This window comes from Balaenoptera musculus, chromosome X (genome assembly GCF_009873245.2).
Source record: "Balaenoptera musculus isolate JJ_BM4_2016_0621 chromosome X, mBalMus1.pri.v3, whole genome shotgun sequence".
Classification (NCBI taxonomy): Eukaryota; Metazoa; Chordata; class Mammalia; order Artiodactyla; family Balaenopteridae; genus Balaenoptera; species Balaenoptera musculus.
The window spans coordinates 8,273,341-8,298,902 of record NC_045806.1 but is presented as its reverse complement, the minus strand read 5'-3'; the positions used below and the strand labels follow the sequence as shown (position 1 = coordinate 8,298,902).

Below are 25,562 nucleotides of genomic sequence, written 5' to 3'. Positions count from 1 at the left end.
ATAGGCTAGTTCCAGGACTCATAAATTCAGTGGCCTTCCACCTTTTTTCTCTGCCATAATCATGGGTCACTTTGTCCTTTGGCTGGCTTCCCTCATTGTCACAAAATGACTGCAGCAGCCACCAGCATCACTGCTTCTATGGCAGCATGAAGAGGCAGAGAAGAGCAGTGACTCTTCAGCAAGTATCTTTTTAATAGTAGAGAAGGATTTTCACTGCTGCCTCCTAGCAGACTTCCCTCCCTTCTGGATCCCTAGAATCGCAACACTTGCCAGTGCCCAAATCAATACAGCAAGCAGAAAGAAATCACCAGAACTAGCTTGACTTAAGTTTCCTTTCCTGAGCCTGGGGTGAGCACTCATCCCAGGGTGCATGACCACGTGGAGGGTGAGCACCTAACAAAATAGGGAAAGAAAAAGTTGGGGGGGTGGGGGGGGGTGTAGTAGAATAAAGATGGATTTAGATTAGTAACCATTGGTGTACATAATAGCAATGTCAGCTTCTGCCATTGCAAACAAGCAACAGGGAGGAAACTGTTTGTTTATTGATTGGCATTAGTGTCTGACAGAGTGCTTTGCTTTTGTTGCTCAGGAAATTGTTAAGAAATTGAATGGAAAGGATTAAAAGTTCAATCATAGCACATTTTTTTTCTATGGTATTTCTATATCATAAAGAATTGTTTCAAATGGCTCAAAGAATAATCAAACGCAAGAATGGGGAAGGATGGGGAGCCTAACACTTTTCCTCTAATTGCACCATCTGTCCAGTTACTGAATCTATGAGAGCTGTTTTCATGGCAGCAACCAGCAGAAATTTTGAGGAGTTTCCAAGGCTTAAAGTCTATGACTTAAAGATAATTGATTCCCCTCTTACTTATTCATTATAAAACGATATCTGTCAAAAAGAAGGTAGGTAGCATTAGCCCCTTAGACAGGTCGAAAATCACACCATGTGTCAATACCCTTGTCTGACTCTACCTTTTCAACTAGACCTGCAGGCTTTGGCTTTAAAATGAGTAATGATGAAACTCCTCTAAATTGCAATTAATTTCCCTGAGTTAACAATCCAGGGTATTTCTTTGTGATGAGTGCTTTCTGTCTTTTTGTTCTCCCACCTGCTTTCTTTCCTTTACGCTCCAGGAAATAAATATAACTTAAGGAAGTGATTTGCCAAAAGCCATTTTTCTTGCTCTGATATTTGGAAACTTCTGTCTCTGCAAATACAAGACCTCCATAGACTAAGTTAAAAATACTGTTTTCAGCTTAGGGTCTGTGCAATGAGAGATGCAAATTCAAGAGCCTGGAAGGACAGACTAGCTCCTAGTTTGGGAAAAGGTAACAGCAGTGCTTCTCCTTTGGAACACGAGATTATAGCTCCCCCCCCCTTTTTTTTTTAACTCATAACACTTGAAAGTGGAAAAAATGACAGAAAGGAAAAGATCCTTCTAGGGCATAATTTGTTCACGACCAGTTATTACAATAAGCAGTGATCACAAAGAATGCCTGGCTAAGGAAAAACCATAGCTGAACTTTTAAACCCATGGCATCCAAGCCATGCAAACAACTTCCCTACCTCACGTTTTGAAAGAATAACGAAACATGCTCAACTAATCGAATATCTCAATGATTTTCTGTAATAGAAACACACTTGTTTAGAGGTTCAAGAATCTACAAGGTCTTTTCTTTTCTTCTTGAGAAAATATTTCAGAACTAATTACCTTGCCAAATAATTTACAGAAAATGGGAAAGGTTTCTTAGTGTTTAATTTAGCTGGAAGCATGGTGACCTCCAAGAGCTGACTTTCTTACAACAGTGAGAGACTCACAGAATGTTCTTATTTTCTGACCACAGCTTTGATAATTTCACCACCACTTCAACATGTAAACTGTGGGGATTACTACATTTCTCAAGTAGTTTGGGGAGCCTCGGCTCTAAGGAGAGGCATCTGCATTGCTTAAGAATACCATAAGTATTTCTTTGCCCAAGAAACATAGACACTTTGGAAACAGATTTTGAAAAATCTAATCCACAAGGTGCTAGCAGGATGAAGAAACAGTGTTTGATTCATTGGGATTTAAACCAAGAAGAATGACTCAATCACCCTGTTTCTACCTGCTTTCTATTTCAATCAAGGTTAATGGAAAAACTGCTAAGGATGAGGTGATATATAAATGGAAATTTTGACCTATAGATTTGATTAAATAACCAACAGTCTATAGCATGGAAGATATATAGTGAGATTCAAAGTTGGCTGAGAGGCAGGACCAGTTTGGGCTTGAGTACAATGTTTTCCACTTTTTCCATGTAGGTTGTTTTCTTCCAGGATTCTTAATTTTTCACTCTCTTAAGGCCTAGTTCCCACTAAAGAAACTATCAATCCACTCCTGAATTTGTGATTTTCTCATCTTTTTTCACCAGTAGAATGCTTGCTTGATAAAAGTTTGGATTGCTAGGAATAAAACATTAAGAGGCTTAGGATAGGAAAGGATTTCCTACACTAAGCAGTCACCATGTGACTTATTCGGAGAAATCCCCAGCAAAATTCAGAGGTCCCTGAGAAGGGTAACTTCATCCTTTAACAGACTGAACTTGAACATTAGCAGAGTCAAGGACAGCCTTCTTGCTTCTGACCTACCACCTAGTAACCGTCTCCACTGAAGCATTTCTTCATTTTGTTTTAATGAGGTTTCCATGTATCTGTCTTTAGCGCTAAACTCTGAGTTTCTCAAAAGCAGAGACAATGCTTGTTCATCTGGGTTCATAACTAACACCTAGCTCTGTCTCATCCTTAATGTTGGATGGAGGGATAGATGGAGCAATGGATGGCTCGATCTATGGAGGGTGAGCCCACTTTCTAGGGGGAAGATGCACTTTAAATGGAGAACTATTGTAGTATAAATAATATTCCTAAGCCAAGGAATTCATCATGGTCTGTGGCACATCATCCCTTAATAGAGATTACTTGTTTTAGAGTAGAGGAGAGAGCCCTGCTTTGGCTCCTGTCCTAAATCTCTGGGGTTAATCCCAGTTTAACTCTTAGGCCAGAGTAATGCACTGGTTCTATTGGTTCCCCTATCCTGGGATTGTTGCCACGTTTCCTGCCAAGAAGCAGATGTAGCCACTTTCCTGGCAACTACTACTCCTTCCTGTCAGGGCTGCTCTCCTTTCCTTGTCTTGGGACGCACTTTGAATAGGGAGCAGGCAACTCAGAGTAGCAGGGGCAATTTTGAATTCATTCCACTGAGCATGGGTATGGCATTAACTGGCTCCAATGTCCAGCCCGACTTTTCCTGGGATATGATTTTGACTGGGGTTTTGGTTGCCCAGCTCTCCTCAGTCCCTATGTGTTTTCCAGTGTTGATTTATTTGGCCAAATTAACTTACATTGATGAGATTAATTATTAGAAAACACTAGACTTGGAGTGTGGGCCCAATGAATGGCCCTCAAGTGCCAGGAGCCATAAATAATATTATTATTTCTTTGACAAATCTGCTCCAAACTGGAAATAAAATATCTGGTTTAGTCTTCTGCTTGCTTTATTTTGGGGAGGTCTGTGGCTTGAGAGCCATCAAAAGGGGAATGTAACTGAGACTAAAGAATGAATTTTAGTTTTGGTAAACAATTAAATAATTTTAGTAGACACTTTTATAAGACATCCACAGATTGTGGGGCTCACCTAATGTACTTTCATATATATAATTTAAAAACTATATTTCGGTTTATTAGGATAGGCGTCAGAACCTGAAAAATAAACAGATTTCTGTGCTAAGCAGTGCTCTTGGATTCCAATGATGGGTACAAAGTCTGGATAACTTAAGCAGAAAAGTGATTTAGAGAACCCAAGAAATAGGAGGTATCTGAAGATAATCTAATCAGCCACATATGAAAACATCGCCAGAGCCATAAAAACAAATCTGGTCAAGCCTCTCAACTGTCCACTCCCTTTCCAGAAAACATGCTACACAGAATGGCAGATATAATGGATGCTTTATATTGGCTTAGACACATGTTTTCTTTCAGATCAGAGAGATGTGAATAGGAAGATTATTCCAATAGTTTCAGCCAGGTCAGAAACTCTGGCATGTGAGTCACCTCCTTGCCATGAATTTCAGCTCCCAAGTCCGTGTTTCAGAAGTACTTCAGTGAGCAGTGCAAGCCTCCGCTTTCTCACATGCGTGACAAATGAGTCTTCAACCTTTGTTTGAATACATCCAGTGCCTGGGAGAAAGGGCTTTTTTAAAAATGAATTTTGTATTTTGGAATCATTTTAGATTTACAGAAAAGTTATCAAGATAATACAGAGTTCCCATACGCCCCTCACCCAGTTTCCCCTAATGATAACATCTTTTATAACCTTGGTACACTTATCACAACTAAGAAACCAACATTGGTATGTTACTCTCAACCAAGCTACAGACTTTGTTTAGATTTCACCAGTTTCCCCACTAACATCCTTTTGCTGTTCCAGGGTCCCATGCAGGATACTACATGCATTTAGCTGAGCATCTTTTTTTAAAAAATAACAAACGTTTCTTATCTCACACAGTCTCTGGGAATTCTTATCCTGGTTGTTCTGGTTCAGGTTCTGGTTCATGAGGTTGCCATCAACCTGAGCCGGGGCTGCAGTCATCTGAAAACATGACTGGGCCGGAGGATCAGTGTCCAATCGTACTCACATGGCTGCTGGCTGGAGACTCCAGTTCCTCACCACATAGCCCTTTGCAAAGGGCTTCTCATGCCATGGCTTCCACCAGAGTGAGGGATGCAAGACAGAGAGCATCCAAGATAGAAGCCACAGTGAACAGTGCTTTTTTTGTGAGGCAGCTTATTCCGTTGCTGAAGAGTTCCATTTGTTGACAAAACTGTCTTCCTACAAATTCCTCCTGAATCCTTGTTCTGGCCAATGGAGGGCTGACCAGTAGGTCTCTTCATCTGCCATGTTTAGTCCTCTTTAAAAAAACAAAAAGAAGAAGAAGAAATGGTGTCCCCTGAGTCTTCCCTGAATGCTAAAGACACTCCACTCACACAATTGTTCACCATCAGATGCCAGATGACTCGATCTGGTGTTCCCCCCCATCATCACCACCATCAAAGGAGAAAAAGAACTTCATGTAAAGAAATAGAAGGCTGTTAACTCAAGGAACTTGCTATATTCCCCTCCCTGTAATTAGGAATTTGGTATAAAGATAGCTATAGGCAGACTCACATTTCTTTATAAATTGAAGGGAATTGTTACTGTGTCCAAAATTCAACATTATATATAAAGGCTCAACAATTCATAAACATTTTTATATTGTCCTCTTTAAAACAAAAACTGAGATGGGGTATAAATTGAGTATTGTGACAAGTGGGAAAATGTGGACGTTTTTTAGTTCGGATGTCACATGGTTTGAGCCCAGAGCTGTTCTCTAGGTAGAGTTATGCACAGACCAGCGGTTCTCAACCAGAGTGATTCTGTCCCTGCCGGACATTTGGCAATGTCCAGAGGCATTATTGGTCGTCACAACGGGGAAGGGTGCTCTGGCATCTATTCAGTTAAAGGCAGGGATGCTGCTAAAACCCCACCATGCACAGGACAGCCCTTCCCAACGAAGGGCCACTAGTGCTGAGGCTGAGGAACTGTGGCATAGGTTATATGCAGTTTCTAAAGGGCCACTTCCCATTCTGCCACCAAGTGTTTCTTTTATATCTTTTTTTCCTCACTTTGTTACTGAGCTCCCCTCACTGCCTATGAATTCCTTTGGTTTGCGTTCTCTGAGAGTCTGTTTTTCTGGTCCAAGTAAATAGCAAGGCAGCTGTGGTTGGGAAAAGCAGGACAGGTGGTGCCAAAAAGCATTCCTTCAAACTTTTCTCAGCAGGAATTTTTTTGAAGATTTGAAACAAGCGAGAACCTTCCTTTTAGGCTAGGATGGAGTTGCAGACTCGAAGGCTTGCCAGGTGTGCAGTGGCCCAGGGTTAGGTGTCTATGCTGGCCTGGGGTGAGTGTGAGGAATGTGGGAGCCAGTGCTACCAGCTCTCCCACCTTTCTCAAGAGGTTAGAAATCCAGATATGTATGTGAACTTCCCAAGATTTCGCATTAGAGCTCAAGTTTTTATAAATCACCGTGTGGCTTAGAGATGATCATACTAAGTGAAATAAGCCAGACAGAGAAAGACAAATATCATATGACATCACTTCTACGTGGAATCTAAAAGTTGATACAAATGAACTTATTTACAAGACAGAAATAGATCCACAGACATAGAAAACAAACTTATGGTTACCAAAGGGGAAATGGGGGTCAGGGGGAGAGGTAAACTAGGAGTTCGGGATTAACATACACACACTACTATATATAAAATAATCAACAAGATCCTACTGAATAGCACAAGGAACTATACTCAGTATTTTATAGTAACCTATAAGGGAAAAGAATCTGAAAAAGAATATATTTATACATATATACATACACACACACATATATACGTATAACTGAATCACTTTGCTGTACACTTGAAACTAACACAACATTGTAAATCAACTATACTTCAGTTAAATCAATCAATCAGTCAGTCACTGTGTGGGCTAAACACCACCTGAATAGTGGGGGGCTGGATATGGTCATGTCACACCCACTGGACTAGCTCTATGGCAGCATGAGAAGAGGGTTTTGTCCCCAGAGTTGCACTTAGTAAGTTCTCTTTGACTTCATTTCGGGTCTCAGCGCAGGCAATTTCTTCTCCTTTCCAGTAATGTGATCTTTGCGGAACTCTGCAAGTGAAGGGATTTAAAGGGGCTTAAATGTTGATGCCCTGTCCCATATCCAAGTGCACCTGTGAATTTCAGCTGTCTACACCCATTCTCTGTGACTGCTTCACTAAGGAACGAGGCTTAGCATATTCTTGTTCATCGCCCAGGCTGGGAGGGAAGAGTCTAAATGACCCTTACGAATGAGCATCCACTGTTTTGCAAACACCTCCAGAACCCTCTCTCGTGATGCAGAGGCAAAGTGACCTTAAACAAAGGATTTTCAGCTTCTCATCACAGGTATCTGGGTTCTCCTCCTAGCTACCCACCTCAAGACAGAGCCAAGCTTTTTGGAAAGAGCCGCAATTTGGGTTTGAATTCCAGCTCTACCACCTACCAGTCCTGTGCTTTGGGGACAATTTGCTTTAGTTCTCTGATTTTAATTTTCTCAACTGTAAAATGAATAAATCAAAAGGCTACCTCAGTGGATTGTATGTTGATGTGTATTAGATAATATCATATATGCAAAAATGACTCATGCGAATCCTGGTGAACATTTAGAGCTCAATATTGTTCGTTTCTCTTTCCTCTCTAACTCTGTATTACCTTGGGCATGTTGGTCCCTATATCTGGTCTTTAATGTCACTTCCCTCAAGTAGACACCACATTTTCCTCCCTACAGCACAGGTAGAGGTTAAGAGCACCAGCTGGATGTTGGCTAGTCCTGGATGCAAGTTCTAAATTTACCACTTACCAACTTCTGCCCTTGGACAAGTTACTTAACCTCTCCTAACCTCATCTATAAAGTAGCAAAATATAATAGGGTGGGCTTTGTAGAGCTGCTCTGAGGATGCAATAAGGTCTTAGATACTAAGCTTCTAGTATTGATACATACTCAAAAAACACTAGCTCTTCATTGTTCCTGTATGCCTGTGTCACAGGGAAGTTGTGGTAGCTGGATGAGATCATGGGCATTCAGATATTTAGAAAAGTTAGACATGGGAGAACTTTCTTTTGCAGGACTTTCTTGCTGAGTTTTCAGCCCCATTCAGTTAATGCAATTTTTATGTTGGTGCCATTCTGTAAAAATGACAAAGTCTTTTGTTATTTTTATTGAGGAATAACATATATATAGTAATGTACATAAATATGAATGTCCACACGTACAGCTCAATGGGTTTTTAATATGCATGGACCATGCACCCGACAGCCAGATCAAGATAGGGGCATTCCCAGTATTCCAGGAGGCCTTTTCTTGCCCGCTTGCAGGCAAGAGCCGTGCCCCCAAGTAACCCTTACTCTTCCATCGATCACCAAAAACAAGTCTTTCTTTGGACAATATTTTCTATCATTATTATCTCTAGAATCAACTTAATATGGAACATACTGTTTAACGTATTACCTGTATTCTCTGAATCTGATCTGATCTGATTAAAATTAGGAGTTGTGTACTTCAGTGGTCCTGGGTTCTCTTTGGAACCAACCCAAAACCTCCATTTGACTTCTGGCCATGGACAGTGCTGACAGTTCCTCATGGCGTGCCTTGCCCTGTGCTCTTTACTTGGAGGGAGACAAAAGCCTAGGAGACATGGTGCTACCCTCAGAGAGCTTCTCGTCTAGCTAGAGAAACCAACAAGCCTTAAACTGGAACACTAGCTGACAGCGAGTGAGGCCGTGAAAAGCCTTGTCCTAGAGAAGCAAGCTCATGTTTTCTTGTTGTCAGCCCTCCTGGAGACCCTGTTTGGTACTGGCCTCCCCCAAGACGGCCAGATTAACCACACTCCATAACGATGATTCCTTTGCTTTGTGGTCACTCGGATGCGGAAGGCTTGCTGTCTTGCCGTCTGCTATTGTGTCGTGTATGTCTGTGGGCTTTCCCATCTAGGATGTGGTCTCCCGCAGGCACGTGGAGGGCAATCCTCAAGGGCTTGTTCCAAGATGGCTTTAATCAGGACGTGCGACCCCAGTTTTCTCTACAGGTCTCTGTAGTCCGCAAGACAGTGCCCACTCTGAGAGCAGTTAGCAAGCATACACTCATCACTATTTGCATTATAAAAACATTGCTGTGCAGTGTGGATAGTTAGGAAGCTTGAATTTCTTTAAAAGATGGAATGGCCCTTAACTCACTTACTGGCATCCGAGGAACTGGTTGAACATAAACTATTCTGTATGGTTGCAAGCACGTAATACGGCAGTCTCTTGAGCAGGTTCTCTATGCTCTATGGAAACAAAAGACATTCTTCAAAAACTGGAGACTCAATCAACAAACCACTGATCGATCACAGGGGAGAAGAGGAGTGAGCAGTTTTATTGCACAGCTCTGGTCATTTTTCCTGAGGATTTTATTTTATTTATTTTATTTATTTTTTTTCCTGAGGATTTTAAATGAGAAAATGGCTAAAGCAATGCCTCCTTACACATTATTGCACCATCATCCATCATTTTGTCTAGTTGCCTATTAATAACTTTCACCTCTGTCTAATTAAGTGAAAAGTATAATATTTGTTGTAAATAGCTAAGCATTTTTTATTATAGACCAATATTCACAAAGATCATATTTTTCCTATAAGGAGGCTTCAAGATATTGTTTAGAGTTTTGGAGTTTGAAATACATAGTATCCTTGTGGAACTATGGAAACTCTCATACTGGTGGGAATATAAATTAGGAAAACTACTTGGAAAACAGTTCATTGTTACCTCCTAAAAGCCTAGGATTACGTACACACTGGCCTGGATGTGCAGCTTCTACATATATATCCTAGAACAGTGGTTCTCAGACTTCAGTGTGAACCAGAATCCCCTGGAGGGCTCAGTGGGCCCCAACCCCAGAGTTCCTGATTCAGTATGTCTGGGGTGGGACCACAGAATCCCCACCTCCAACAAGTTCCCAAGTAGTACTGATGCTACTAGTGCTGGAACCACACTTTAAGAATCGCTGTCTCACAGGGATTTTTGTACGTAGGAAGACATGAGCAAAAACACTGTTCCTAATAGTCCCAAACTAGAAACAACTCAAATTTCCATCAGCAGTTCAGTGGGAAAATTAACTGTGGTACATTCATTCAAGAAAACACTGAATAGCAATCACCTACAGCTACCTGCCTCAACAGGGTGTATTTTAGGAAGTGTTAATGAATGAAATAAATGAGGCAAGAAAGAATACCTACAGTATGATTCCATCTCTATGAATTTGAAAGTGATAAAAACAGAATTATATTCTTTATAAATGCACATATAGATGGTAAAACTATAAAGGAAAGCAGATAATTGATACTGCAAAAGTCAGTCCAGAGATTACCAGGGGTGACAGGAAGGGAGGCATACAGAGGGCTCCTCGGGTACTAGCTGTAGTCTACATCTGAACTTGGCTGTTGGTTATGTGAGAGTTGACTTCCTCATTAATACTTACACTGTACATTTATATTTATACACATCTACATATATCATATGTCCTCTAGTTAAAAAAAAGTTTTAAAAAATTGTTCTACTGTATCTTAAAAGAAAATGTCTCCTAGCCTATATGTATTCTGGTTCTTTGACAACTTGTTTGAAATTTAGGATCTGTCCACTGGTTATGAAAAATAAATCCCTTAACCTTTTATTTTTCTTTCCAGTTTTTATTTTTTAATTAAAAAAAATTTTTTAACATCTTTATTGGAGTATAATTGCTTTATAATGGTGTGTTAGTTTCTGCTGTATAGCAAAGTGAATCAGCTCTACATATACATATATCCCCATATCTCCTCCCTCTTGCGTCTCCCTCCCACCCTCCCTATCCCACCATTCTAGGTGGTCACAAAGCACCGAGCTGATCTCCCTGTGCTATGCGACTGCTTCCCATTAGCTATCTATTTTACATTTGGTAGTATATATAAGTACATGCCACTCTCTCACTTTGTCCCAGCTTACCCTTCCCCTTCCCTGTGTCCTCAAGTCCATTATCTACATCTGCATCTTTATTCCTGTCCTGCCCCTGGGTTCTTCATGACCTTTTTTTTTTTTTTAGATTCCATATATATGTGTTAGCATACGGTATTTGTTTTTCTCTTTCTGACTTACTTCACCCTGTATGACAGACTCTAGGTCCATCCACCTCACTACAAATAACTCAGTTTCGTTTCTTTTTATGGCTGAGAAATATTCCATTGTATATATGTGCCACATCTTCTTTATCCCTTCATCTGTCGATGGACACTTAGATTGCTTCCATGTCCTGGCTATTGTAAATAGTGCTGCAATGAACACTGGGGTGCATGTGTCTTTTTGATTCTGGTTTTCTCAGGGTATATATTCTCAGTAGTGGGAATGCTGAGTCATATGGTAATTCTATTTTTAGTTTTCTAAGGAACCTCCATAGTGGCTGTATCAATTTACATTCCCACCGACAGTACAAGAGGGTTTCCTTTTCTCCACACCCTCTCCAGCATTTATTGTTTGTAGATTTTTTGATGGTGGCCATTCTGACTGGTGTGAAGTGATGCCTCATTGTAGTTTTGATTTGCATTTCTCTAATGATGAGTGATGTTGAGCATCATTTCATGTGTTTGTGGGCAATCTGTGTATCTTCTTTGGAGAAATGTCTATTTAGGTCTTCTGCCCATTTTGGGATTGGGTTGTTTGGTTTTTTGATATTGAGCTGCATGAGCTGCTTGTAAATTTTGGAGATTAATCCTTTGTCAGGTGCTTCATTTGCAAATATTTTCTCCTATTCTGAGAGTTGTCTTTTCATCTTGTTTATGGTTTCCTTTGCTGTGCAAACGCTTTTAAGTTTCATTAGGTCCCATTTGTCTATTTTTGTTTTTATTTCCATTTCTCTAGGACGTGGATCAAAAAGGATCTTGCTGTGATTTATGTCATAGTGTTCTGCCTATGTTTTTCTCTAAGAGTTTTATAGTTAACATTTAGATCTTTAATCCATTTTGAGTTTATTTTTGTGTATGGTGTTAGGGAGTGTTCTAATTTCATTCTTTTCATGAAGCTGTCCAGTTTTCCCAGCACCACTTATTGAAGAGGCTGTCTTTTCTCCATTGTATATTCTTGCCTCCTTTATCAAAGATAAGGTGACCATATGTGCGTGGGTTTCTCTCTGGGCTTTCTTTCCTGTTCCATTGATCTCTGTTTCTGTTTTTGTGCCAGTACCATACTGCCTTGATTACTGTAGCTTTGTAGTATAGTCTGAAGTCAGGGAGGCTGATTCCTCCAGCTCTGTTTTTCTTTCTCAAGATTGCTTTGGCTATTCGGGGTCTTTTGTGTTTCCACACAGATTGTGAAATTTTTTGTTCTAGTTCTGTGAAAAACGCCATTGGTAGTTTAACAGGGATTGCATTGAATCTGTAGATTGCTTTGGGTAGTATAGTCATTTTCACAACGTTGATTCTTCCAATCCAAGAACATGGTATATCTCTCCATCTGTTTGTATTAACTTTAATTTCTTTCATCAGTCTCTTATAATTTTCTGCATACAGGTCTTTTGTCTCCTTAGGTAGTTTTCTTCCTAGGTATTTTATTCTTTTTGTTGCAGTGGTAAACAGGAGTGTTTCCTTAATTTCTCTTTCAGATTTTTCATCATTAGTGTATAGGAATGCAAGAGATTTCTGTGCATTAATTGTGTATCCTGCTACTTTACCAAATTCATTGACTAGCTTTAGTAGTTTTCTGGTAGCATCTTTAGGATTTTCTATGTATAGTATCATGTCATCTGCAAACAGTGACAGTTTTACTTCTTTTCCAATTTGGATTCCTTTTATTTCTTTTTCTTCTCTGATCTGATTGCTGTGGCTAAAACTTCCAAAACTATGTTGAATAACAGTGGTGAGAGTGGGCAACCTGTCTTGTTCCTGATCTTAGAGGAAATGGTTTCAGTTTTTCACCATTGAGAACGATGTTGGGTTCGTCATATATGGCCTTTATTATGTTGAGGTAAGTTCCCTCTGTGCCTACTTTCTGGAGGGTTTTTATCATAAATGGGCATTGAATTTTGTCCAAAGCTTTTCCTGCATCTATTGAGATGATCATATGGTTTTTCTTCTTCAGTTTGTTAATATGGTGTATCACATTGATTGATTTGCATATATTGAAGAATCCTTGCATTCCTGGGATAAACCCCACTTGATCATGGTGTATGATCCTTTTAATGTGCTGTTGGATTCTGTTTGCTAGTATTTTGTTGAGGATTTTTGCATCTATGTTCATCAGTGATATTGGCCTGTAGTTTTCTTTTCTTGTGACATCTTTGTCTGGTTTTGGTATCAGGGTGATGATGGCCTCGTAGAATGAGTTTGGGAGTGTTCCTCCCTCTGCAATATTTTGGAAGAGTTTGAGAAGGATAGGTGTTAGCTCTTCTCTAAATGTTTGATAGAATTTGCCTGTGAAGCCATCTGGTCCTGGGCTTTTGTTTGTTAGAAGATTTTTAATCGCAGTCTCAACTTCAGTGCTTGTGATTGGTCTGTTTATATTTTCTATTTCTTCCTGGTTCAGTCTCAGAAGGTTGTGCTTTTCTAAGAATTTGTCCATTTCTTCCAGGTTGTCCATCTTATTGTCGTAGAGTTGCTTGTAGTAATCCCTCATGATCCTTTGTATTTCTGCAGTGTCAGTTGTTACTTCTCCTTTTTCATTTCTAATTCTACTGATTTGAGTCTTCTCCCTTTTTTTCTTGATGAGTCTGGCTAATGGTTTATCAATTTTGTTTATCTTCTCAAAGAACCAGCTTTTAGTTTTATTGATCTTTGCTATTGTTTCCTTCATTTCTTTTTCATTTATTTCTGATCTGATCTTTATGATTTCTTTCCTTCTGCTAACTTTGGGGTTTTTTTGTTCTTCTTTCTCTAATTGCTTTAGGTGTAAGGTTAGGTTGTTTATTTGAGATGTTTCTTGTTTCTTGAGGTAGGATTGTGTTGCTATAATCTTCCCTCTTAGAACTGCTTTTGCTGCATCCCATAGGTTTTGGGTCGTTGTGTTTTCATTATCATTTGTTTCTAGGTATTTTTTGATTTCCTCTTTGATTTCTTCAGTGATCTCTTGGTTATTTAGTAGTGTATTGTTTAGCTTCCATGTGTTTGTATTTTTAACAGATTTTTTCCTGTAATTGATATCTAGTCTCATAGCTTTGTGGTCGGAAAAGATACTTGATACGATTTCAATTTTCTTGAATTTACCAAGGCTTGATTTGTGACCCAAGATATGATCTATTCTGGAGAATGTTCCATGAGCACTTGAGAAGAAAGTGTATTCTGTTGTTTTGGGATGGAATGTCCAATAAATATCAGTTAAGTTCATCTTGTTTAATGTATCATTTAAAGCTTGTGTTTCCTTATTTATTTTCATTTTGGATGATCTGTCCATTGGTGAAAGTGGGGTGTTAAAGTCCCCTACTATGATTGTGATACTGTCGACTTTCCCTTTTATGGCTGTTAGCATTTGCCTTATGTATTGAGGTGCTCCTATGTTGGGTGCATAAATATTTACAATTGTTATATCTTCTTCTTGGATTGATCCCTTGATCACTATGTGGTGTCCTTCTTTGTCTCTTGTAATAGTCTTTATTTTAAAGTCTATTTTGTCTGTTATGAGAATTGCTACTCCAGCTTTCTTTTGATTTCCATTTGCATGGAATATCTTTTTCCATCCCCTCACTTTCAGTCTGTATGTGTTCCTAGGTCTGAAGTGGGTCTTGTATAGACAGCATATATACGGGTCTTGTTTTTGTATCCATTCAGCCAGTCTATGTCTTTTGGTTGGAGCATTTAATCCATTTGCATTTAAGGTAGTTATCGATATGTATGTTCCTTTTACCATTTTCTTAATTGTTTGGGGTTTGTTATTGTAGGTCTTTTCCTTCTCTTGTGTTTCCTGCCTAGAGAAGTTCCTTTAGCATCTGTTGTAAAGCTGGTTTGGTGGTGCTGAATTCTCTTAGCTTTTGCTTGTCTGTAAAGGTTTTAATTTCTCCATCGAATCTGAATGAGATCCTTGCTGTGTAGAGTAGTCTTGGTTGTTGGTTTTTCCCTTTCATCACTTTAAATATGTCCTGCCACTCCCTTCTGGCTTGCAGAGTTTCTGCTGAAAGATCAGCTGTTAACATTATGGGGATTCCCTTGTATGTTATTTTTTGTTTTTCCCTTGCTGCTTTTAATATTTTTTCTTTGTATTTAGTTTCTGATAGTTTGATTAATATGTGTCTTGGCGTGTTTCTCCTTGGATTTATCCTGTGTGGGACTCTCTGCGCTTCCTGGACTTGATTGACTATTTCCTTTCCCATATTAGGGAAGTTTTCAACTATAATCTCTTCAAATATTTTCTCAGTCTCTTTCTTTTTCTCTTCTTCTTCTGGGACCCCTATAATTCGAATGTTGGTGTGTTTAATCTCGTCCCAGAGGTCTCTGTCCTCAATTCTTTTCATTCTTTTTTCTTTATTCTGCTCTGCGGTAGTTATTTCCACTGTTTTATCTTCCAGGTCTCTTATCCGTTCTTCTGCCTCAGTTATTCTGCTGTTGATTCCTTTTTTTTTAAAACATGTTTATTGGAGTATAATTGCTTTACAATTGTGTGTTAGTTTCTGCTTTATAACAAAGTGAATCAGTTATACATAGGCATATGTTCCCATATCTCTTCCCTCTTGATTCCTCGTAGAGAATTTTAAATTTCATTTATTGTGTTGTTCATCATTGTTTGTTTGCTCTTTAGTTCTTTTAGGTCCTTGTTAAACGTTTCTTGTATTTTCTCCATTCTATTTCCAAGATTTTGGATCATCTTTACAATCATTACTCTGAATTCTTTTTCAGGTAGACTGCCTATTTCCTCTTCATTTGTTTGGTCTGCTGGGTTTTTACCTTGCTCCTTCATCTGCTGTGTGTTTCTCTGTCTTCTCATTTTGCTTAACTTACTGTGTTTGGGGTCTCCTTTTCATAGGCTGCAGGTTCGTAGTTCCCATTGTTTTTGGTGTCTGCCCCCGAGTGGCTAAGGTTGGTTCAGTGGGTTGTGTAGCCTTCCTGGTGGAGGGGACTGGTGCCTGTTTTATGGTTTCTGGTGGGCAGGACCGTGTCCAGTGGTGTGTTTTGAGGTGTCTGTGACCTTATTATGATTTTAGGCAGCCTCTCTGCTAATGGGTGGGGTTGTGTTCCTGTCTTACTAGTTGTTTGGCATAGGGTGTCCAGCACTGGAGCTTACTGGTTGTTGAGTGGAGCTGGGTCTTAGCGTTGAGATGGGGATCTCTGGGAGAGCTTTCACCGTTTGATATTATGTGGAGCCGGGAGGTCTCTGGTGGCTGAGACCTGTCCTGAGCTCGGCTCTCCCACCTCAGAGGCTCAGGCCTGACACCCGGCTGGAGCCCCAAGACCCTGTCAACCACACGGCCAGGTACGTGGGGAGTTTCTTGCCTTTGGGGAAGTCTGAGGTCTTCTGCCAGCGTTCAGTCGGTGTTCTGTAGGAGTTGTTCCACATGTAGATGTATTTCTGATGTATTTGTGGGGAGGAAGCTGGTCTCCACTTCTTACTCCTCCACCATCTTGATGGTCTCCCCCCCCCCCATTTAAGCTTTAATATATGGTTTAGTTATTCTTCTGGGTCAACTAAATATTAAAATGAAGGAATGATAGAATTTTTTAAAGAAACATGCTCTTGTTATAGTCAAATATATTTGGTTATATGAACTAGTGATGAACAAAGTATTACAAAGTAAAAGACCTGTCAGTCCTATATGAAGAACAGATTAGAATTTTGTGCAGTTAGTATGTTTAATGTCTGTCTGTATGTAACAAGCCATGTAAGGCCCTATGGTGAGATCATCGTTTAGACACTGAAGATAAGAACATACACATGATGAAAGAGACTGACGGCTCTTTGCCACATCACAACTGATTTACATAATTTTCATCTATACAAATCTCATGACTGCAAGTGTGAAGACTCTTACGAACTATTTCCATTTCATGGGAGGAGAATCACTTTAAAAATACTTCTTTGCTTTTTGAAAGGAAGGAGGGATTGAGTGTGCCTGTTGATTATGTTGTGATGTCTTTTGCCTCCAAAAATTCAGAGAGGAGGCGTTGGGAACATCTGCAGCCCCATGAGGATCCCAGGAACGCTCATTTCTGTTGAAGAATGCTTAGTCTGTCTTTTCCTGATATCAGAGTCTTGCCTTTAAGTTTTATCTGGCTGAATCTCTTTCTTTACTACACTTTTAAGTATATCTTATAAAAAAAGACAATTCTTAATCCCCCTTTTAAACATAAGTTTCCTTGCAGCATGGGCTGCATTTCTCCTGATTGGTAGCAGTGTGGATTCCCGATTTGCACTTCCCACACATTAAGTTGACAGCTGCATTATTCCAAAACACATTCTTGCAATGATGACTGCCAATATTTTATGATGATATCCTAGGAATTCATTTGCAGCTGGCTACTGATATGAGAGGTATCTATATTATTTGGTGAGTTAACCAGTTAAGTACATTTGTTGCAAGTGGAAGATGCTAAGAGGATAAATGCCTTACTTATTCTAGTAAAAAATTAGAAACAAACCAAATGTCCATCGGTGGGGGGGATGGTTAATTTAATTATGGTATAGGCATACTATGGAATACTATGAAACCCCGCAAAAGAAAGTAGACCTGAATTTATGGAATGTGTCAGGCTCCCCATTAAACACTTTATATGCATTGTTTCATTTAATTCTCACAACAACTCCGCGAAATTCCCATTTTACAGATGAGGACCCTGAGACTTGTCCAAAGTCACATAATGAGTAAGTGGTGCAGCAATAATTAGGTTTGAGTTCTCTGGACCCCGAATTCATTTCCTTATCCAGTTACACTCTGCTAGCTCATGAATGTCAAAGCCGTATGTATTGTTGGCTCCCCTCTCATGGAGATTTTATTTGCGATAACATTGGTTTACGTGAACATGAAGAATAGGAAGAGACTCATGTAATAGAAAAAGCAAACATATCTGAGTGTCAAAACTAAATGACTTCTGAAGGAGGTAAGTTTCCTGTACTTCCCATGATTGAAACACAATTTAAGAGCATACACCAAGATTCTGGTTATGTGTGCAATCCAAGTCAAGGATTTTCATGTATTTTCAGGGCCATTACTCTGTTTAAAATGCCAAATTCTGAGTAAAGTGAGAAGTCATGCTTTTGCTCAAATGTAGTTATTCATAATGTAAAATGTCAGTTATATGCTTGTTTTTACAACTTTTCATTCTTTTAATGTTTACAGATGGACAAAAGCGAAAGAAATCTTTGAGAAAGAAACTGGATTCACTAGGGAAGGAGAAAAACAAAGACAGAGGTAAAGGACAGAATGAACTAAAGCAAATGCATCTCCCGTGGAGCCTAATGGTTGAATTTGGTAGGGTTTTTGAATTGCATTGATTTATGTGGTTCAACTCTATTATGTAAACTGGATTTCTACGATGGAATGTCATTGAAGGCTGTTGGAGTGGCCCTGTACTGAACTGATGAGTTCAACTGGTTTGAGCAAAATGTGATTTCTGCCAAGTTTATGGTTCCAATTATGATGCTAGCCAATCAGCAATGCATAAGGAAAACCGGGTTGAGCAGCCATGGATAGCGTCTCTAACGCTAACCAGCTGTCTGGCAAATCCAGATAGTTAGGCAGGGCTAGTTGAATGAGAAAGAGTTTGGATCCCCCCACCATGACTACTGGAAAGAAACGGTCTCACCCTCGTGGCTACTGAAGATGGGACATTCTCAGCATTGTAATGTTAGATCACAGCACGCTTATTTTTTTGCCCTGTGTGTTTTGGGAATTGTTGACTCTCTTCATACTGTCCCCTTCTGTATCTATTTAGGAAACCGATAGTTTAGCCATTCTTTCAGAGGTATTTGTGGTCATTTTAAACTAATATTCATTGAGCCTGCATAATGGGCACCTGGGCCCCATTAACCCAGTACATCTTTTTGTGGCTTGTTTCTATGGTTTCATATGAAATGACTGCTGAATGGTGTGGTCATATGAATGTATTTCCATTTTATATGACATAGGGAATGAGTGTAGAGTCAGGAAAGCCATATATCTCACCTTGGAGTTCTTTTATCTAATGATCGAATTTCTGCTTGAAAAGTAATGAAAGGCAATGAAACTGAAGGTGTAAAAATAAATGCATTGTGATAAGTATTAGACAAGACCTAGACACACCATTGATCCGAGACTCTACGCCCATATCTTGAACTGTGCCTAAAGGGTCATGACATCTGGTTCTTGGACTAAAAAGAGATTAAAGAATTCTAAAGAATGGAAAGCCAATGTTTTACTTCCCTTAGAGCATGATTTCTCAACCTTGGGACTATTGACATTTTAGACTGGATAATTATTTTTTGTGGAGGCTGTCCTGTACATTGTCTGAGATGTTTAATAGCATCCCTGGTCTCTACCACTAGATGCCAGTAGCACCGCCCCCAACCAAAATATCTCCAGACATTTCAAATGTTTACCTCAAACTGAAGAAAAGGACATGAAAATGTCAGTGATCCCTACCCCTGACTACATAGCAGAATAATTTTTGAAACCTTTAAAAATTCCAGTGCCCAGACCCCCACCCCAGAAAATCGGATCCCGTTGGTCTGTAGGGGTACTGAGCATGAGTAATGTTATAAACTACTAATGTGCACCTTCTAAGATGAGAACTCTGGTCCATAGTAACCAGTATACTCCCCAGGGCACCTTCTACCACAGGAGAATCTACTGCTGGCATAATGAATGCAAGAGGCATTAACTCTTGTCCAGCTACCTATCATTGTCTGATAAATTGTATTGTATTTAATTGGTTCATGTGTTCTTACCCTTATTTTTTAAAAGGAACATTAGTAGCCAGCATAGCTTTATTAAACTAGAGTTTTTACTCATTCTGTTCCTGCCATGGACCATGTTTATCTCGTGAGATTAGAGAATTTGTGAGAATTCTCAGTGTTTATAGAGTTATTAAAGGGATCATTCAGACTGATATTAGTAATGTGTTATCTTTAAAGTTGTTTATTCTAGGATGAAGATAATGGTACTAGGATCTGAATACTCATGATGTAGACTTGAGGTGATTCTTCAGAAGTGCCCATTCCGGCTAAACTAAGCACAATGAGCATTTTTTGCAGATGTTTGAATTCCCTCAACAGAGGGAGATGTATGTGTGCTTGCTTATGTAAGAAAACAGCAGGAAGTAAGGGTAGGGCAGGAAGGGCCAGGGGAAGTAATCAACCACTATGCACTGGACTATTATACATTTTTTAGACCAAATCATATTTATATATTATATAGGCTAAGTGAAAACTTGGCAGTGTTCTATAAGGTTGCACAGGGGTGCTGGCTGGGAAAAGGAAGGCAGGTCCTGGTGGTTCCAAAGAAAAAACACATCACCCATCCAACTAAGGAGAAAAATATCAGGATTTATGGCAACAGAGGTTTTTTTTTAATATAGCTTTGATAGTTAAAAAGATGATGTCCTAGGCTTAAGTGAAGCTTAATTACATGGCATCTTTTCCGAACATAAAGTCCTGTGTGCGTCCACACATCCATTACATGGATGTCTTGGGAACCCGGGTGTGATGAGGCAGTGTGCAGGTCTCGCATAGTTGTGATCAGTTCACATTGTTTTCTTCCGTTTGAATATTAGCATTGGGGTTCATAACAGCTGCACATGTGAAAAATGACAATCATTTGAATCCAAGAGTAAAAGAAGGAAAACAGGAAATTCTAGATGACTTCTTGGGTTAGGTCATCTAAAAATAAATAGGAGCAGCTTTTTAGAATCGAATTGCTCTCCCAATAAAGCGATTCATTAAATGTTTGATATGCTGCTATATTAATTGATTCAATCAGAATGAATCATGTCCTGTGTTTTATTTAATTGCCTTAACATAATATACAGCAGATCATGTGACACTTCTGTGTCCCTCCTGCCACTTAAGCAGTGCCCATATGACTTTTGATTTCCATAGAGAAAGTAATTCAGGATTGATGCTGGTTCAGAAAACATATTTTCATACAGAATAGTTCCAGGTTCTTCATTTCTCTTAGTTAAATTACTTGGCATCCAAAAAGTATTTTTTAAACTTTCAGAACTTCAGAAAATTTCTTTCTTGTGTCAAAAAGAATCACTTTTGGGGAAAGGTTTTTAAATGGCTACTTTGTGCCAATTAATGTGGTTCCTAATCAGAGCACAAGGGAAATAGGTTTTACTGTGGCCTAAGTCTGAGAACTAGGTCCCCTCTCTACAGGATATTTTCAGATGATGAAATGTTTATCAACATAAACTCTGGTGATAGTTCAGGCCTAGCACCTTTCTTTATGCTGAAATTATATCATGCCATGTTTTATTGTTCCTCACTGTCTAAATGGGTTAATATATGTGAGTTGTGAAGTAGCACTACATAGGAATAGTTGATACAACTTTATTTTGTGTCAGGTTAAATAACAGTAGAAACATCAAGTATCAGTTATCACTCTTTAGAAATTCTCAAAGAAAATGTATTGAGTGCTGTTACTGGAGATGAGAGAAACAGGGGGAGTGTGATTCCAGGGAAGAGTAGGAGGGGCCGCCTCACACAGGACTGTGGGGGCCGCAGCACAACTTCTGGTCTGCACGCTAAGAACACTGAGACGCCATCAAAGTGAATTAAGGATGGGGTGGCTGAATGGTGTCTTTAAATGGATCGCCACTAAATGGATTGCCACACTGCAGTGTAAAACATGAACTTGGGGTGGGGGGGGGTGAGACCACGGTGGAGGAAGGAAGCCTGATTCCAGGGGCCAAATCACTTCTGGTGAGGATAGGTCCAGGATGGGACCGAGGGAGTTGGTGAAAAAGGTAGCTTGCAGGAAAAAGTAAGAGGAGAGGAGAAAGTCAAGGAGATGTGAGGACAGCGAATCAGACGGGTCACTTGGGTAGACATCCACGTCACCCGGGATGATGGTAGATGGGGGTTCTGACTGTGATGATAGAAGATAGCAATGAGCGGGGAGCAGGGGAAGCTTGCAGTAGCACCAGGTTTCTGCCACACAGCAGGAGGGGGAGGATCTGGAAGCTGAAGCAGGGAGCTGAGCGACCAGCACACCACCTCCTGGCCCTGAGGGTCATGGGGAGGGAGCAGAGACAGCCTCTACCAATGAGGACAGCAGGGGATGCAGTCTCCTTAGTAAACACATACTATAGATTATAACATGATACCCACAGTCCCTGGGCCCAGAACACTGAGTCTTGGGTAATATTTTTATGGTTTTAAAAACCCATTATCAAGTTTATTAGCTGCTATCAACACAGAGGCTGTAGGTTCCCTTCTCCTCCCCAACAGAAGAGCTTTGAACCCACAGATAAGCATGTGTGCCCAACACTTTATTTACACGGAAAGGAGGGTTTTGCTCAACAGGCTTGGGCTGAGTCCTCAATTTCACAATACCCATATTTTGAGAAGCAATCACATTCAAGGAACCCTGCCTAGAATTTTCCAGGGACTAGACACTGTGACACAAGTTTAGAGCATAGAGAGATCTGTCTCCTTTCTGAAGCTTGTGAGAGAGTTCTCTGGAGAAAGCAATGAGAAACTAAAGAGACTAGATCAAAACACTACCACTGAAAGAATAAATAAACTCAGCCAGGAAAGAAAGCCTATTAGAGAAAAGCAGAAATAAGAAAAGATAAATAAAAGAGTCATTTGGGGAGAATGACTTCATGTATTCCATCTGTTTAATTTCTATTCAGTTATTCCAATTTACAAGTAGAGAGGCAGACTTTTAGATATTAAAAATGACAGATACCAAAGGAAACCATCTTGCTTCTTTTTTCCAAGGATATTACAGATCTCTAGCCGAGTCTGGTTGGTTTCCTTTATGTGGAAAAAATGTCTAGGAGAGGAATCAATAGTCCTCATGTCACATTAAATCCCTGCTCTGAGTATGCCTACTTGAGCAGACACAGGTCACTTGATACATTTATCAATGTCCTTTCTGCTAGCATTACCCACCAACAGTTTTTATATATTCCAAGTAGCTATCAGCCTTGCCATACGCATGTTCCTAGATTTGCCCCAAGCTTTTTGAAGGAAGACTATTTGATTATTCCCATAGACAAGATAGCACTGATTTACACAATAAATCCTGAGGTGTCCCCTTTGGTTTCCAATTTTGCTAGTAGTGGAAATGACCTTTTATCAGCAGTGAGTATTGGATCTTGCTACACTGTCCACATTGATCCCTCAAAACAAATGCCTAAATTGTTTTTTGCATTAACGTATGCCGACTAGTTAACAAACTTATAGAGGATGATAAGCATCCTCTGAAAAATCCCGAAATGCTGAAGTTTTGATTTTTCACTTCAAAATGAGTTGCATGTTTTGATAGAACAAGAGGTTCAGGCTTTTCAAGTGCCATTTCTGCTTTTAATGCAGACTTGACTATTAGCCCAGGGATGTTCAAAATGTTGCCGTGGATCAAAGAGGAAAACCTTTTAGAGCCTCTTTCCACCTGATTTAATGTTAGCTTTTTCAACCTTAGAATTGTTTTCCCTTGCTCATTCTCGTTTTATTCATAAGGGTTATAAAAACAAGGGAGAGGCTAGACTCCAGCTTTCTGCTGCTAGGAGATGTAATTTTGGGTCTCAAAGAAATAATGCATTTAATATAATTATTAATGCTTTTCAGCATGAATTTAAAATATTACCAATAAAATGCCTGGCCCTAAGGATCAACGTGCTTACAATGTACATGTATACAAGTGGATTTACTATAGAGATCCAGAATGCAATTGTGTGTATATCTCCAAATAAAGCCGTAGATTTCTGCATTATGCTCCTTCCCCAAAACTGTCCTTACTAGAGGATTTAATAAATTATATTGTGGGCCCTTCACCGGATATTTAGTGGTGAGAATCCACTTCTGCATGTGGCCAGGAGAATGGCTTGAGTGTAGATCATGAGGGTGACAGCCCTAACCCAGCAACTGGAGGCAGCATGTGGGCACAAAGAACACAAAGAAAAGAAGAACAAACTTATTCCCAAGCTGCTCCTCTGTCTCCTGAGTTGTCATTTCACGTGTTGGAACCTCTTTGACTGGGAACCTCAAAGTGTAGCCACTTACCTGAATTTCAGTAATTTTTGGCATCTCTCTCTTACACACATGATAGACACAATTACAATTATTTACATATCCGATTCTCCACTCTCCCACCTCACCCCACACTCTGAACGCTTCAAGAGCGAGGACTGGACCTTCTGTAAGCTTTGTACTCCCCACTGCGTACCTTGACACGGCACATAGTAGGTATTAGTAAGTGACAGTTGAATGAATGTATACACACAGTCTTCTCAGGCCTTGTAAGCTTCAGGGCCTCTTGAGACATCAATCAAAGACACATTTTGTAAAACCGTTTACTCATGAGGATGAAGTATTATGTTCATCCTATCAAAAAATGTCGCCTGTCTCTATAAAGTTATTTCCTTTAAACATACTTGAGATACGTCGAGAAAAACTCGAGGCTTAGGTTTTTAAAACCCATGCTCTTTATACATAGTAGCTTTCTTTATTGAGATAGAAACTTCAGCCACTCTGACAAACTCAAAAGTCATCTCCATATATATCGATGGATGAATCAATTCTTCAGAAAACAGTCGTTTGAATATGTCTGCCCTTTGATCTGCAACATGACTGAGAGTCTTCCCTGGGGCAGTCTTTCTCTGAAAGTGAATGTTTGTTTTCTGATTCCAGAGTTCATCCCACAGGCGTTTGGAATGCCCTTATCCCAAGTCATCGCAAACGACCGGGCCTATAAACTCAAGCAGGACTCGCAGAGGGACGAACAGAAGGTTGCATCCGATTTTGTGGCTTCCCTCCTCCCATTTGGAAACAAAAGACAAAACAAAGAACTCTCAAGCAGCAACTCATCTCTCAGCTCCACCTCGGAAACACCAAATGAGTCAACGTCCCCCAATACCCCGGAGCCGGCTCCTCGGGCCAGGAGGAGGGTGAGTTGGCCAGTGTTTTCTCTGACCCTGATGTCAGGACAACGGAAGAGTTCTAAGGTTATTCTCTGAGTCTTGGCTCATGTGAAAACTGCAAATGCAGTTTGTGTCCAGGTATCTGTCAACAACCCCATTCAGGGAGAACTTGCACTGGCCCCGAAGCACCTGACCCACCCCTCCCAGCCTTTCCCTGACCCCTTTCAAAGATATTAGGTGCCTCTCCTTGCTTACCCGTGATATCCAGAACATTCTACAACATCACCACCGACCCCTCTAGTGTAACCTTCTGTTGTGTTACCAGAATTTCCCATGAGACTTTGAGGCTTGAGGGCAGGGCCAGGTGTTTTTGTTAATCTCTTCATCTCATCCAAGAACTATGCCGGGCCGAGTGAATTTGCTGCTGGTCTTCATAAGCAATGAGATTTTTTTTTTACCAACAGAACATGGTTTTTTTCTCAAACATAACTGTAGAAACACACACACACACACACACACACACACACACACACACACTCATATGTCCTCTTTCATTCAATACGGTAATCATATGGTACCATTTATTGAGTGAGTACTATGTTCCAGGCACTGTGCTATTATTTGGCATTTCAAATTTCACATTTCAATCCAGGAAATCTGAGTGTCCAGGCAAATTGGTTGGTGATTAGCTGAGTCAGGTGATAAGCATCTCTGAAACTTCCTACGTCACTGGGAGATCTCTCCTTTGCCTTTCACCTGAAGGCCCAAATCTTTGCCACCTCCAGCCATTGACTACTGCCCTAGTTAAAACCTGAGGCACTTCCCAGTTAAAATCCGCAGTTCTCAATCAGCCTCCAACATTTAGAACCTCTCCAAGACTCAGGGGCACCTGAGCCACCCA

The 25,562-nt window shown here is 40.0% G+C and overlaps 1 protein-coding gene across 12 annotated transcripts in view; it reads left to right on the top strand.

Moving 5' to 3' along the window:
* ARHGAP6 (Rho GTPase activating protein 6) overlaps positions 1-25,562 on the top strand; it is a 264,909-nt gene that overhangs the window by 191,919 nt on the left and 47,428 nt on the right. For all 12 annotated transcript variants that reach the window (XM_036840648.1, XM_036840649.1, XM_036840651.1 and 9 more), the window contains 2 exons: positions 17,938-18,009; positions 24,432-24,688. In XM_036840648.1, the coding sequence (XP_036696543.1) occupies positions 17,938-18,009; positions 24,432-24,688 (329 nt within the window). The remainder of the gene's footprint in view (positions 1-17,937; positions 18,010-24,431; positions 24,689-25,562) is intronic.